Source organism: Sapajus apella, unplaced genomic scaffold (genome assembly GCF_009761245.1).
Source record: "Sapajus apella isolate SASKATOON/1434 unplaced genomic scaffold, GSC_monkey_1.0 scaffold149, whole genome shotgun sequence".
In the NCBI taxonomy this organism is placed as follows: domain Eukaryota; kingdom Metazoa; phylum Chordata; class Mammalia; order Primates; family Cebidae; genus Sapajus; species Sapajus apella.
In genome coordinates, this window is record NW_022437089.1 from 1,556,670 (window position 1) to 1,573,081 (window position 16,412).

Below are 16,412 nucleotides of genomic sequence, written 5' to 3' on the forward strand. Positions count from 1 at the left end.
CAGCTCATAAGGTTGATAGGTGAGGCTGACTTTCTTCCTGCTCCCCACTGCTCTTTCTTGACCCTGATTCCTCTACCCTCTTGTAAACCTCTCTTCTCTCTATCTCACCAGAGTAAGAGTTTCAAGCCACCTTGATTTTTCATCCTCTCTCATTGTTGGTGTCATCATCTGGCAACGTCAAATGTCACAAGAGCAGAGCAAAGGAGTAACCAATGAATTCATACCTGTTTCTTAGAACATGCAGGGAGCTACTCATTCCATAATCCCAGAGCCGCTCCACTGCAGCAATAAAATAGTGTCGTGTTTTCTTTTGAAAGTTGCGGGGGCTCTGATTTTCATCCTCACCATAAATGTCAAAATCTTCCTTCTTCATTTCAATTGAGATGGTATCATCATAGTCAATTTCCTCTTGATCTGACTGAAGAGTAGTAAGCATTATTTCCCTTTGATGGCGTTTCAAGACTGGTGGGTTTTGAGAGCACAGCCTTTCAGTCTCACTTTGCTTTGCCCTGGTGACTTTTATTTGGGGCTTATTTTGTCCCTCATTTATTGCTGCTATTGCATGATTGCTTTCACAGGGGTTCAGGGACAAAATGGTATCCTTTTTCTTAAAAGCAGTGTTTTCTGCTGACTTATCTTGGGATTTCCACGCATCTTTTGATATTTGAATACCATAGTAGTTATCCCAAGCAAGAGGACCCAATAACTTGGAGGGAGTCTTTGCAGAGCTTTCTGTTGCTCCTCTGAGAAAGGGAATTTTTCCAGGTCTGTTTGCTTCATTCCACTGAATCGCTCCTTCTGTTTCCTGAAGAAGGCTCCCTTCCATGAGATCTAGATGGCCAGGAGACCTATTAGTAGTTTCTGTAGGCAAAAGGTCTTTCTGATAAATGCGAACTTTTGGAATCAATTCAACTTTGCCAGATGTTTCGGGCAAGCCTGATTTCAAGAGAATAGTGTTCTCAAGTTTCTCGTACATGACTGAATTTGTGGCACTTGTCCCCAGGGAGCCAACCTCTCTTTGATCACCAATCATCTCCAAGGTTAGAATGGCTAAAGAAAGGTTATTTTCTTTGGCTCCTTGTAAGAAACGACTGCTTTCTTGGACCCCAGAAATTTTCTTTCTATAAGATGGTGCTAGAAGATGAGAAGAGTTGTTTTGGAATGGGACCCTGCTCAGATCTTTAGGATTAATAGATGGAAATAATGATACCTTTGCAATGGGTAATGGAGATCTATTTGCTTGAGTGATGCTATGATTCCTCGTAAGACAATCTGATAAGGGAGACTGAGTAATGGCCCCTTTGTCTTTTTCATTGACGTCTATCTTTGTGAGTGTGCTCGGGGTCAAGTGTTTCATGTTTTCAGACCATCGGATTGAGGTGTCATCCACAATTAGCCTCTTTTCAAGTTCTGTTTCTTCTACTGGGAGTCTGAATTGTTTCAAAGCTCTCTTACCACGTTGAGTGACAACATTCTGCTGGCTTGGATTAGGAGATAGCCTTGTGGTATGCGGAGATTTCTCTACCATTTGCTTGGTTTGATTTCCCAAGCTTTCCAAGTTTTCTTCCTCTCTTTTTTTTGAGAAATGAGCCTTGTGTTTCTTTGTTCTATTTGTTGAATCATTTAATGACCTAAAATCTTGAAGTACTGGAGCATATGCCCCCTCATATGAACCTTCTACATGTTGTCTAGTGCTTAGTAAGAAAAGGTTCTTCATGAAATTCTTAGTGCCAGTCACCGTATGTATCTGAGGCAAAACTACATCCTCTTGGATTAATGTTTCCTCCCTTTCTACTTCTTCCTGAATATTTTTTTCTTGATTGCGTGTATTATTTTCATGTAAATTATCCAAGTTAGTAAGAAATAGGTTTCTGCTGCTTGGAAAAATTATCTCTTTGAGTCCTGTGTCCTTTGTAAATTCGTCCTTTCCTACTACCACTTCATTTTTCTCAGACAAAAAATTCTGACTTTCCACAGATTTTTCTGGTCCTAAGGATACTAATTGCTTTGGACTAGGGCCTTGCCCAGAGTTCAGGGAGTTATTTCCATGACTCCTTTGTATCCAATTTGCTGATTTTGACAAGATTAGCATTTTAAAGAATGGCATATTTGGATTTTCTGCATCTGGTGGCATGGGTCCCTCTTTTTTTTGGTGGACCATTTCCATGTTTTCTGATGAAGTAGTTTTATTTGACATATGATTTAGCCTCAAATCTGTAGTATTTTTGTCTGTAAGCATTCTGTCATGAATCAAAGGTGTCACTTTTTGAAACTCAGTATCACTTTCTAATATATTTTGCCAGACTGATGTACTATTCTCAATTAATAATGTTGGGCCATTAGTGTGAGTCTTTCTATTAGTTGCTGAATTATTGGAAGATTCTTTTGTCTTTAACAAGGAGATACCAACTTTGAATAAGGCATTATCTTTAGTCAACAAAGCAAGTCCATGGGCTCTTTTCTCTTTTAATAACCTACCAGTTTCTGTTGATATTACATTTTTTCCCAATGAGCTTTCTTGGCTATCCATTAAACCTGATTCTAACAACTTTGAATCACTATTTTCTTCACTCAAGCTCAGAGGTACACCAGACTCAATAATGGGAGATGACTTTTTGCCAAATAGAGTGGTGTCTAACTGACTATCAGAATGAACTGGCATATTTTGGGATCCTAAGGAACTTGTATTATCAGTACCTACTGCCAAATTGTCTGATGGAATTGTTGAAGTCAGATTATTTGATGAACTAGAAATTTTAAAATCAAGTTTCTTCAACTCTGTTGCCATAGTTGTCCCCAGTTTCTCATTTAATCTTAATTGGAGGCCTGGCTCTGGGGTAAATACCATGTCCCCACTGTGATGGAGCCGTGGCCTGAGGTGTGTCATTTCAGATGGGCTGTCATTACTGTCTATTGCTCCAGGTGATGGATCATCAGAAAAAGTCTCATATTTGGCTTCTTGGAGATCAGGTAAGGATAGCCCATGTGGAGTAGGACTCTGTCGCAAAAGCATCAGCAAATCACTAGAGGAGACATTTTGTACTTTAGGCATATGTGTTCTGTGTCCAAACCAAGGGTCAGTCTTCTCTATGTCATTTTCTGGAATTGTGGTGGCATTAAATTGCTTTTGCTTAGTGCTAGGGTGTCTTGAATTCTGGGAGAAGCCTCTTGGTTCAATGCCATTGTTTTCACTCAGCAAGTATGTTGAAATATCTTCATAAGTGTCCTCATAATAATCACCAGTGTTCTTGTCACAACTAGAAACCTTCAGTAAGGCGGTCATGCCTCTGTTCCGAAAGTCTGAGTTGTGGCACCCCAGGATCCATAGGCCTAGATATGAGGAACAATAAGACCCTGGGTTACTCATAATAAGAATTCTAAGAAAGTTCTGTTAAATGTTCTCTCCCATTCCCAGATAAATGAAAAAATACTAGTCAGTATTATTATATCACAGGTCATTGGGTTAAATCCCTGGCATATGTAATATAAAAGTGGTTTTTGCATTGCTGCTGTTGTGCTACGCCTGTTTGTGACCATAAGAAAGGACTGTGATATGGTTAGCAATGTGCAGAAAGCAGAAACTGGACCCCTACCCGTCACCTTACACTAAAATTAACTCCAGATGGATCAAAGATTTAAACATAAAGCTGAACACCATAAAAACACTAGAAGAAAATATAGGCAAAACCACTCAGGACATAAGCATAGGCAAGGACTTCATGACTAAAACACCAAAAGCAATGGCAATAAAAGCCAAGATAGACAAATGGGATCTAATTAAACTCCAGAGCTTCTGTACAGCAAAATAAACCATCATTAGAGTGAATTGGCAACTAACAGAATGGGAAAAAATTTTTGCTATCTACCCATCTGACAAAGGGCTAATATCCAGAATCTACAAGGAACTAAAACAGATATACAAGAGAAAAACAAACAACCCCATTCAAAAGTGGGCAAAGGATATGAACAGACACTTTACAAAAGAAGACATATATGAGGCCAATAAAACATATGAAAAAATGCTCATCATCACTGGTCATTAGAGAAATGCAAATCAAAACCACACTGAGATATCGTCTCATGCTGGTTAGAATGGCGATCATTAAAAAATCTGGAGACAACGGATGCTGGAGAGGACGTGGAGAAATAGGAACACTCTTACACAGTTGGTGGGAGTGTAAATTAGTTCAGCCATTGTGGAAGACAGTGTGGCAATTTCTCAAGGATCTAGAAATAGAAATTCCATTTCATCCAGCAATCCCATTACTGGGTATATACCCAAAGAACTATAAATTGTTCTACTATAAAGACACATGCACATGTATGTTCATTGCAGCCCTGTGTACAATAGCAAAGACCTGGAACCAACCCAAATGCCCATCAATGATAGACTGAACAAAGAAAATGTGGTACATATACACCATGGAATACTACACAGCCGTAAAAAACGATGAGTTCGTGTCCTTTGTAGGGACTTGGATGAATCTGGAAACCATCATTCTCAGCAAACTGACCCAAGAACAGAAAGCCAAACACCATATGTTCTCACTCATAGGTGGGTGTTGAACAATGAGAACACACGGACTCAGGGAGAGGAACATCACACACTGGGGGCTGTTTTGAGGGTAGGGGAGAGACAATAGGGGGTGGGGAGAGAGGGGAGGGTGGGGAGGGATAACATGGGGAGAAATGCCAGATATAGTATACACCTAAAGTAAAATAAATAAATAATAATAAAAAAAGACAAGACTGTGATAAAAATGAATAGATATTGGGATTAAAATGGGGAAATATAATTAATATACACAATAGTGGAGGGTCTTAATAATCACAGAGAAGTCTCTGAAGATGACAGTGATTTAATCCAAGAAAGTATTTATATTAGCTAGATGTTATTGCTATATCACATAGTGGCACAGGTTCCTCTTGAACCCATCAGATTGCCTGGATTCAAATCCCAGTTTTACCATTTACCAGCTGTGTGACTCTGAGAAAGTCTCTTAAGTTTTCTGAATAATAGGTTTCTAATTTGCAAATAAGACTGATAGTATCTACCCCCTGAGATAATGCACTGAAATCACATAACACAATACCTAGCATCCATGGTCACCCATTTGCAGAATAAGTAAGCACAAGGAAAGAGCATTTAGGTCTAGGATCCACCTAATACAAAATTCTACCATGGTACTAGCGATATTAGTTTCTACCACAATCATGATTACCTGAGTGAAGGAATGCAATAAATGATAATAGGCTAATTCCATGGTGATAAAGTAGATGCATAAACGTAAGAGACAAGATACAACTTTACGAAGCTACCCGTTGGGTACCTCAACAGCCTTATCATTTCACACAGTCTTTGCAGGAAAGATCTTAATTTTATCTAGCTTCTCCTCAAGGGAAGCTGCTCCCAAAAGCCCTGTGAATGGTTACATTCTATGTGTAGCCGAATTATCAATCAAGTGGGAAAGGAGAATAAAAACATTTTCTAACATACAAGGACTCAGAAAATCTACTTCAAACGTAACCATTCTCAAGAAGTGATTATAGGATGCTTGCCACCAAAATAAAGGAGTATATCACATGGTATCCAAGAACCTGGTACCTATCCTGAGGGAGGGTAAATAAAAATCCCAAGTTGATAACTGAGCCTCAGGCCTAGAGAGAACCAGCTCAGACTGGAGCAGGAGGATGCATGCCTCCAGGAGGTCAATCTGTAAGCAAAAAGGAATATATTATATGATGGAACTCCTGAAAAAAAGAAGATAATTCAAAGGAAGACATTATAAGAAAAACAGGAAAACAATTAGAGATCCTGGTTAAGCTAGCTAAAAAATTGACTTTTATTTAACCTTCCCTCTAAGAGGGGCCTGGTGTTAGGAATGATGATCAAGTTGGAGTTTAGATTTATCGACTTGGTTACAATTTCGTAATGCAAATATGTTTTTGTGACCAACAGTAAATTTAAAACATTATAATTAATTTATAAATCTCAATTCAAGAGCTTCAAGAAGAGTTGGTTGTTTGACGAAAAAGTCAATAAAATAAATAACCAAACAAAATTTAAGAAATTTCACATATACAAAATTTGAAATAAGAAAAGAGTCATAATTATAGACACAAATAAAATGAAAATAATTATAATTCCCTTGGAGACACCTCAGCTGTCAATCTCCTCCAGCTTCTTACACAGGTATAAGCTACATGGCCAAGTTTGGGGTCTAGTCAGCACTAAAAATATATAGAGCAGTCTCCTGCCTCTGTAATCAAACCAAGGCTTTCAGTGAACTAATTAATTCTGTAAGCTATTATCCGATCTTGGAACTAGTTACTACCAAAGTAACTCAGAGCCAAGTTGATCACAACCTGCACAGACAGTAAATGAAGTAAGAGGAAAGAGGCCATCATAGAAGACATATAAAAGCCCAGCAGAAACTAGATATTGGACTGGGGTTAGTTTATCTTAACTTTTCGTCTAGCTGTTGAGTTGAGAAGGGAATTCAACATCAATTAAGTGGACAGAGAGTTAAGATAAGAACAAGTCACTTATCCTCTCTGCTAGCAAACCTTGATCAGAACATATTTGTACCTTGTTTAAGGACAAGAGAATACATGCAATCTACAAAGATACAGAACAGGAAGAAGGAAACAGAAGTCAGGAAACTCAGAGGCAATACCCACTTCTGAAAGTAATCCACTGCAGATTCTAGAGGAAAAGTAAGAACAAATATCTTGCAATACTAAAACACAAGAAGCTATGTCTTTGTGGTTTTAAATTATGGAAGACACATTAACAAAAAAAAAATTTTTTTTTAATGAGCATAAGACATGAACCGACACTTCTCAAAGAAGATATGCACGTGGCTCAACATCACTAATCATTTAAGAAATGCAAATGAAAACTACAATTAGATATCATCTCACACCAGTCAGAATACCTGATATTACAACGTCAAAAAATAACAGATGCTGGTGAGGTTTTGGAGAAAAGGGAACATTTATACACTGCTGGTGGGAATATAAATTAATTCAGCCACTGTGGGAAACAGTGTGGAGATTTCTCGGATAACTTAAAAGATAACTACCATTTGACCGAGCAATCTCATTACTGGTTATATGCCCAGAGGAATATAAATCATTCTACCATAAAGACACATGCATGTATATGTTCATTACAGCACTATTCACCCTACTAGCAAAGACATGGATTCAACCTAAATTCCCATCAATGGTGAACTACATCTATTGTGATATATATATACCATGGAATATTACACAGCCACAAAAAATAAGAACATGTCCTTTACAAAACATGGATGGAGTTGGAGACCATTATCCTAAGTGAATTAATGCAGGAACAGAAAACCAAATACTGCATGATCCCACTTATAAGTGAGTGCTAAACATTGAGTACACATGGACACAAAGAAGAGAATAATAGACACTGGGGCCTACTTGAGGGTTGAGGGGTCAGGATGAAAAAACTACCTATTGGGTACTATGCTTATTAACTGGGTGACAAAATAGTCTGTACACCAAAACCCCACAAAATGCAATTTATCCATGTATCAAACCTGCACATGTACCCCCTGAAGCTAAAATAAAGTTGGAAAGTAAAAAAGAGAAAGAATGACAGAATTTTCCAAACCTGGAGAAAGATATGAATATCCAGGCACAAGAAGTTCAAAGAACACTAAGAAGATTCAACCCAAATAAGACTACCTCAAAGCATATAATAACGAAATCTTAAAGGTCAAAAAATGTGATTAAAGGCAGCAAGGGAAAAGAAGCAAATAACTCATAAAGGAACTCCAATATGTCTAGCAACAGACATAATAACAGAAACCTTACAGGCCAGTGGGTAAATTGAATGACCTATTCAAAATGCTGAAGGGAAAAGACCCCCAAACTAGAATATCATGTCCAGAAAAGTAATTCTTCAAACATTAAGGAGAAATAAAGACTTTTCCAGACAAATAAAAGCTAAGGAATTTTGTCAACACTGGACCTATCTTTTAAGAAATGGAGTTCTTTAATCTGAAAGAAAAGGATGGTAAAGAGCAAGAGGAAATGATTTACAGGCACAAAACTCACTGGAAATAGTAAATACACAGACAAATGCAGAATATGCTAGCACTGTAATTGCATTATGTAAAATACTCTTGTCTTCAGTGTGAAGACTAAAATAAAAGCCTAATAAAAATAAGAGTAACTATAACACAAAAATTTGTTAAGAGATAGACAATGTAAAAAGGCATAAATTGAAATAACAAAAAGTCAAAAAGAGGCAGGGGATGGACTTCAAAAGAAAGTTTTTAGTTTCCTCTTTGCCTTTTTTCTTTGAATTGCAATCAGAGTTGTCATCAGTTTAAAATAGTTGGTTATAAAATGTTACAAGCCTCATGATAACTACCAAGCAGAAACCTCTAATAGATACACACACACACAAATAAGATATTAAAACATACTACCAGAGAAAATCACTTTTATACAAAGACAAACAGGAAAGGAAGAAGAGAGGACTAACAAAATAACCACAAATCAAATAACCAAGTGGCAGTAGTAACTGCTTACTTAACAACAGTAACATTGAGCATAAATGAACTAAATTCTTGAATGAAAAGACATAGAGTGGCTAAATGTATGAAAACAAGATTCAACCATATGCTGCCTGCAAGAAACTCACTTTACCTTAGAAAGAAACACAGACTGAAAATGAAGGCATGGAAAAAGATATTCCATGCAAATAGAAACAAAAAACAGGAGTAGCTATATCAGCTAAAATAGACTGCAATTCAAAAACAGGAAAAACAGACAAAGAAGGTCATTACATAATGATAAAAGGGTCAATTCAGCAAAAGGATATAATAATTCTAAATGTATATGCACCTAACACTGGAGCACTGAGATACATAAAGCAATTATTATTAGAGCTAAAATGAGAGATAGACTCCATTACAATGATTGGGAATTTCAATACCCCACTTCCAGCACTAGAGAGATTACTAGATAGAAAATCAACAAAGAAATATCACACTTAATATGCACTACAGACCAAACGGACCTAATAGACATTTACAAAATATTTCATCCAACAACCACAGAATACACTTTTTTTTTCTCCTCCGTATATGGAACATTCTCAATGACAGATCACATATTAGGCCACAAAACAATTAAAAATATTCCCCCAAAATGAAATCATATCCAGTATCTTTACTGATCTCAATGGGATAAAACTTGAAATCAATAACGAGAGGAACTTTGGAAACTATATGAATACATGGAAATTAAATAACATGCTTCTGAATGACCACTGGGTCAATGAAGAAATTAGGAAGAAAATTTAAATTTTTTAAAACAAATGAAAGTGGAAATACAACATACCAAAACCTATAAAGCAGGAGTAAAGGAAAATTTGTAACAATAAATGCCTACATCAAAAAAGTAGAAAGACCTCAAATAAACAACATAATGATGCATTTTAAAGAACTTGAAAAACAAGATCAAACCAAATTCATAACTAGTAGAAGGAAAGAAATAATAAAAATGAGAGCAGAAATAAAGGAAATTGAAACTAAAATAACAGTTAAAATGATCAATGAAATGAAAAGTTGGTTTTTAGAAAAGATAAACAAAATTGAGAAACCTCTAGTCAGACTAAGAAAAGGAAAAGGTAAGACAGAAATAATTAAAATCACAGACAAAAAAGTAGACATTACAACTGATGCCATGGAAATTCAAAGGATCATTAGAATTGACTATGAGGATATATATGCCAATAAATTGGAAAATGTAGAAGAAATGAATAAATTTCTATACATATACAACTTAACAAGATCGAACATAAGAAATATAGACCTTGGGCCAGGCGCAATGGCTCATGCCTGTAATCCCAGCACTTTGGGAGGCCAAGGCAGGCAGATAACTTGAGGCCAGGAGTTCGAGACCAGCCTGGCCATCATGGCAAAATCCCGTCTCTACTAAAAATTCAAAAATTAGCCAGGTGTGGTGGCACACACCTGTAATCCCAGCTACTTGGGAAGCTGAGGCACAAGAATAACTTGAACCTGGGAGGTGGAGGTTGCAGGGAGCTGAGACCAACCACCCTCCAGCCTGGATGACAGAATGAGACTCTGCCTCAAAAATCAAAAGAAAGAAAGAAAGAAATACAAAACTTGAATAGATTAATAACAAGTTATGAGATATAAATAGTAATAAAAAGTCTCTTTTTTGGCTTTTGTTGTCAATGCTTTTGGTGTTTTGGTCATGAAGTCCTTGCTTATGCCTATGTCCTGAATGGTTTTGCCTAGATTTTCTTCTAGGGTTTTTATGGTGTTAGGTCTTATGTTTACGTCTTTAATCCATCTGGAGTTAATTTTAGTGTAAGGTGTCAGGAAGGGGTCCAGTTTCTGCTTTCTGCACATGGCTAGCCAGTTTTCCCAACCCCATTTATTAAACAGGGAATCCTTTCCCCATTGCTTGTTTTTGTCAAAGATCAGATGGTTGTAGATATGCTGTGTTGCCTCCGAGACCTCTGTTCTGTTCCATTGGTCTATAGCTCTGTTTTGGTACCAGTACCATGCTGTTTTGATTACTGTAGCTTTGTAGTATAGTTTGAAGTCCAGTAGTGTGATGCCTCCTGCTTTGTTCTTTTTGCTTAGAATTGACTTGGCTATGCGAGCTCTCTTTTGGTTCCATATGCATGTACTTACTCATAGGCGGGAGTTGAACAATGAGAACACATGGACACAGGGAGGGGAGCACTACACACTGGGGTCAGTTGGGGGGCAGTAGGGGAGGGACGGTGGGGGGAGGGGAGTTGGGGAGAGATGGCAGGGGGAGAGATGCCAGATGTAGGTGATGGGGAGGAAGGCAGCAAATCACACTGCCACATGTGTACCTATGCAACAATTTTGCATGTTCTTCACATGTATCCCAAAACCTAAAATGCAATAAAATAAATAAAGAGAAAAAAATTAAAAAATAAAAATAAAAAGTCTCTCGACAAAGAGAAGCCCAGGACCTGATGGCTTCATTGCTGAATTCCACCAAACATTTTTCTTAAAAAAAAAAAAGAACTAATACCAACTATCCACAAGCTATCCCAAAAAAAAACAAGGAGTAAATACTTCCAGACTCATTCCACAAGGCCAGTATTACCCTGAAATCAAACCAGACACACACACACACACACACACACACACACACACACACAGAAACTACAGGCCAATATCTCTGATGAACATTGATGTAAAAATCCTCAGCAAAATACTAGCAAATGCCATTCAACAATACAGTAAAAGATCATTCATCATGATCAAGGGGGATTCATCCCAGGGATGCAAGGATGTTCAAAATATGGAAATGAATCAATGTGACACATTGTATCAACAGAATGAAGGACAAAAACATATGATCATTTCAATTGATGCCAAAACATATTAAATTCAACATCCCTTCATGATAAAACTCTCAACAAAGTGGGTATAGAAAGCATACCTCAAAACAATAAAGGCCGTATATGACAAACCATGGCTAATATTATACTGAATGTGGAAAACTGAAAACCTTTCCTCTAAGATCTGGAACACGATAAGGACACCCACTTTCACTAATTCTATTAAATGTAGTCCTAGAAGTCCAAGCCAGAACAAGTAAGCAAGAGAAAGAAATAAAGGGTCTCCAAATTGGAAAGGAAAAAGTCAAATTCTCCTTGTTTATAGATGACATAATCTTATGTTTTGAAAAAAACTAAAGACTCCACCAAAAAACTATTAAAACTGATAAACAAATTCAGTAAAGTTGCAGGATACAAAACCAACATGCAAAAATCAGTAGCATTTCTATATACCAAGAGTTAATGACCTGAAAAAGAAATTTTAAAAAATCATTTACAATAACTACAATAAAAATAAATTAAATATCTAGGAATAAATTTAATCAAAGAGCTGAGATATTTCTATAATGAAAACTAAAATACTGATAAAGGGAATTGAAGAAGACATAGAAAAAATGAAAAGGTATCTATCCTATGTTCATGAGCTGAAAACACTAACATTGTTAAAATATCAGTGCTACCAGATTTAATGTAATGCCTATCCAAATACCAATGAAGTTATTCACAAAAATAGAAAAAAGAATTTTAAAATTTGTATGGAATAACAAAAGATTCCAAAGAGCCAAAGCAGTTCTGAGCAAAAAGAACAAAGCTGGAAGCATGACACTACTTGACCTCAAACTATACCGCAAAGCTGCGGTAACTAAAACAGCATGGTACTGTCATAAAACCAGAAACATATGCCAGTGTAACACAACAGAGAACTCAGAAATAAATCCACACATTTATAGCCAACTCATTTTTGACAAAATTATCAAGAACATGCACTGGTGAACGAATAGCCTCTTCAATAAATGGTGTGGGAAAACTGGATATCCACATGCAGAAGAATGAAACTAGACCCCTATCTCTCACTATATACAAAAATCAAATCAAAATGGATTGGATTATATTTATACTTAAATATAAAACTTGAAACTATAAAACTACTGGAAGAAAACATTGGGGGAATGCTCCAGGACATTGGTCTGGGAAAGATTTTGCAGGTAAGACCTCAAAAGAACAAGTGACTAAAGCAAAAAATAGACAAGTGGGATTATATCAAACCATAAAGCTTCTGCACAGCAAAGGAAACAATTAACAAAGTGAAGAGACAATCTATAGGATGTGATGAAGTATTTGCAAACTATACAACCGAGAGGGTATTAATAACCAGAATTATAAGAAAGTTACTACCAAAAAAAAAAAAGAATCCTATTAAAAATGAACAAAGTTCTGAATAGACATTTCTTAAAAGAAGACAAACAAATGGCCAACAGGTATATGAAAAACTGCTCAACATGACTAATTACGAGAGAAATGCAAACCAAAAGCACAATGAGATATTTCACTCCAGTTAAATGGCTTTTATCAAAAAGACAAAAAAAAAATAATAATGAATGCTGGTGAGGATGTGGCAAAAGGGGAATGCTCGTATACTGTTGGTGGGAGTGTAAATTAGTACAGATACTATGGAAAAGAGTAAGGAGGTTTTCCAAAAAACTAAAAATAAAACTACCAGGTGATCCAGCAATCCCACTGCTGGATATATATCCAAAGACAGGAAATCGACGTATCAAAGAGATAGTTGCACACCAACGTTTATTACAGCAACATTCACAGTAGTTAGGATATAAAATTAACCTAAGTATACATCAACAGATGAATGAATAAAGACAGTGTGGTATAAATACACAAATAGAATATTACTTAGCCATTAAAAAGAATGAAATCCCATCATTTGTGGCAACATGGATGAACCTGGATATCATTATGTTAAGTGAAATAAGCCAGGCATAAAAGACAAATATCACATGTTTTCACTTACATGTGAGAGCTTAAAAAATGGATCTCACAGAGACAGAGAGTAGAATAGTGCTTAACAAAGTTTGGGAAGGGTATGGGGGATTCAGTGGAATGAAGAGAGGTTGAGTAATAGGTATAAAATTACACTTAAATAGAAGGGGTAAGTTGCAGTGTTCAATATGACAGTAGGGTGACTGTACTTAACAATAATATATTGTGTAATTCAAAATAACTAGAAGAGTGGAATTGGAATCTTCCTAACACAAATGATAAGTTTTTGAGGTGATAAATATCCCAGTTACCCTAATTTGATCATTACACATTGTATACTTATATGAAAATATCACAGGTACCCCCTAAATATGCACAATTATGTATCCATAAAAATTGTAAAAATTGGTCCTTGGCATGTGAAGACACTTTTAGAGCAAAGACTTTTAAGTTAAATAATTGAGTGGTGCTGTCATTAAAATGCCTATCCGGCATGATCTGCACATGTACCCCAGAATTTTAAGTATAATAAAAATAAATAAATAAATAAATACTCAAAAAAATGCCTTGCAATAGCCAAAATCACTTGAACCATTTCATATCTGCCCAAATGGGAGCTAGTGGGCAAAAGAGCATATGAATGGCTAGTGAAGCATTCGCAGCTGTTGTTAAAATAATAATATACGTAACTAACCTGGGTTTTCCATTGACATGAAAACAGTTTCTCCCGAGAATGGGAATAGGGTAAGTGTGTCTTCATAGACCATTTTGTGTTTGAAGGTATATCCAGAGAAGAAGACAGAAAGGAAGTCAGTCTGTGCTCCAATGCTTAGAATGTACCAGTATGCCACCTCATGCAAGCAAACCGACAACTGCAAACTATCAAAAACATAGCCATTGATGCCTGCAAAAACAATGGGGAAAAAGAGGTTAGTCATATCACGGATTTAGTATTGTGGATTGTGATTGCCATATACAGTTAGGAATTATTGTATGTTATGCCCATTATCTTATTCCCAGGAAGACATATCATATATTCCAACAAAGCAGATTGTTATTAATCATCTGGGTTCCAATCCCAATGTGAGGAGAGAGTCAGAAACCTCATGATAAAGATTAATTTGGATGTTATATGGGAGGCAGTTTGATAAGGAACAGGATGTTTGCATGGTCTCAAAGTATATCCCTTCAAACTGTTTATTAGTTGCAAGGGAGAAAATAGTAACTACACAGAGGAGAAACCAGAAGAAAAAAAAAACCTGAGTGCTTCAAGTTACCATCTGATCAAGGTCCAGATTCAAGGAAATGAAAGAAGCAGGACAAGTAGTTCCTTGTACTAGATCTCTGTACTGCAGGGAATAAATGCTGTAAATGACAGCATTGGTTAATATAACTGGAATACCAGCTATAAATTACAGAAATATTTTTATCAATTTCATAACATCACGCTGGTTGTGTAAAAGAATATCTTTATTCACAGGAAATGTGTACTAAAGTGTTGAAAGGTAAAGGGGTGTGATGTCTGCAACCCATTTTCACATAGAAAAGTAACAAAAGTGTGTATATAGAGAAAATAAAATGAAAAACAAAATTGCAAAATGTTAAACATTGGTGAATCTGGGCAAAGGGTATGTACAAGTTCCCTGTATTATTCTTGTAATTTTCTGTATATTTTAAATTAGCTCAAACCAAAGAGCTAAGCAAAAGTAACATTGGCCTTCCTTTATAAAGGGAATTGTTTATGAAAGCCTCTTCCACACATCTATTGATCCATCCATTCAATAAACACTTGTCTACCCTGTTACTAGGTACTGTGTAAGATGGTTGCCCACAAACCACTAAGCAATACTCAGACATTGGCTTAGTATAACTAATTAATAATTGAAGATTTTTTCCTGTACAGCCTTAAGATATATTATAAAGCTATTATAATTAAAAATGCAGTCTTAATGCAGAATAGATAAATGTATCAAGCAGAATATAGAATCCAGAAATTGACAAGATGTAAGCGGAAATTTAACACATAATAAAGGCACCATCTCCAACCATTACAGGGAAAAATGAGCTATTTGGTAAATGATAATAAATATGACTATCCACTTGCAAAAACAGATTCTACTTCATTTCACATAACTAATAAAAGTAAACTCCTGTTAAATTAATTTGAATTAGTCCTAAGGGTACCTCTGCACTTGAGTCCTTGCACAACAAAGCGTAGCCTGGCTTAGTTGATGAACTAACTCAAAGCCTAATTTAGGAATATGCTTTTGTAACAAACAGCTTAGTCTCAGCCGATTATAGTTGTTGAACTTCCATCAACTGCAGGCAACCAACAGCTTCAAATAAGACAAAGTGTCAAACTGTAATCAATTAAGCTGTCTCTAAACCTCACTTCCATTTTCTATCCATACTATGTTGCTGGCTGCTGTTCTGTATTTGATTCTGAGGGCTATCTGATTCTAGAATCATGTATAGAAGGCAATTATAATCTTTAAAGTACATTTGTTGTATTTTTGTCTTTTGACACTCCACATGGATTAAATAATTACATGTCTTTTGTGAAATATGTGCACACTACTTTTGGCTACTGTATTAGTCCACTAGGGCTGCTGTAACAGTATGCCACAGAGACTGGGTGGATTAAATAACAGGAATGTGTTTTCTCACAGTTTTGAACACTAAAATTCCAAGATCAAGGTGTTGGCAGGTTTGGTTTTTACTGAAGCCTCTCTCAGGCCATAACACATATATACTAGACATGGATTTCCTGAGTCAATAGGGTATGCATATGTTTGGCTTTAGATACTCCCAAAGTAAGTGCACAAATTTCCATCCTAACCAGAAATGTATGAGAGTTCTGGTTACTCCACGTCTTTACCAATACTTGGTATGGACAATCTTTTTAATTTTAGACGTTCTGGTTTATCTCATTTGTTTTTTCTTTCTTTCTTTCTTTCTTCTTTCTTTCTTTCTTTCTTTCTTTCTTTCTTTCTTTCTTTCTTTCTTTCTTTCTTTC

At 36.2% G+C, this 16,412-nt stretch overlaps 1 protein-coding gene across 4 annotated transcripts in view; it reads right to left on the reverse strand.

The window, feature by feature from the left end:
- Positions 1-16,412, reverse strand: part of F8 (coagulation factor VIII) — a 191,283-nt gene that overhangs the window by 68,424 nt on the left and 106,447 nt on the right. For 2 of the 4 annotated variants that reach the window (XM_032265302.1, XM_032265299.1), the window contains exons 13-14: positions 14,091-14,300; positions 225-3,330 (exon numbers count right to left, since the gene is read on the reverse strand). In XM_032265302.1, the coding sequence (XP_032121193.1) occupies positions 225-3,330; positions 14,091-14,300 (3,316 nt within the window). The remainder of the gene's footprint in view (positions 1-224; positions 3,331-14,090; positions 14,301-16,412) is intronic. The other 2 variants (XM_032265300.1, XM_032265301.1) reach the window with 2 other exon arrangements.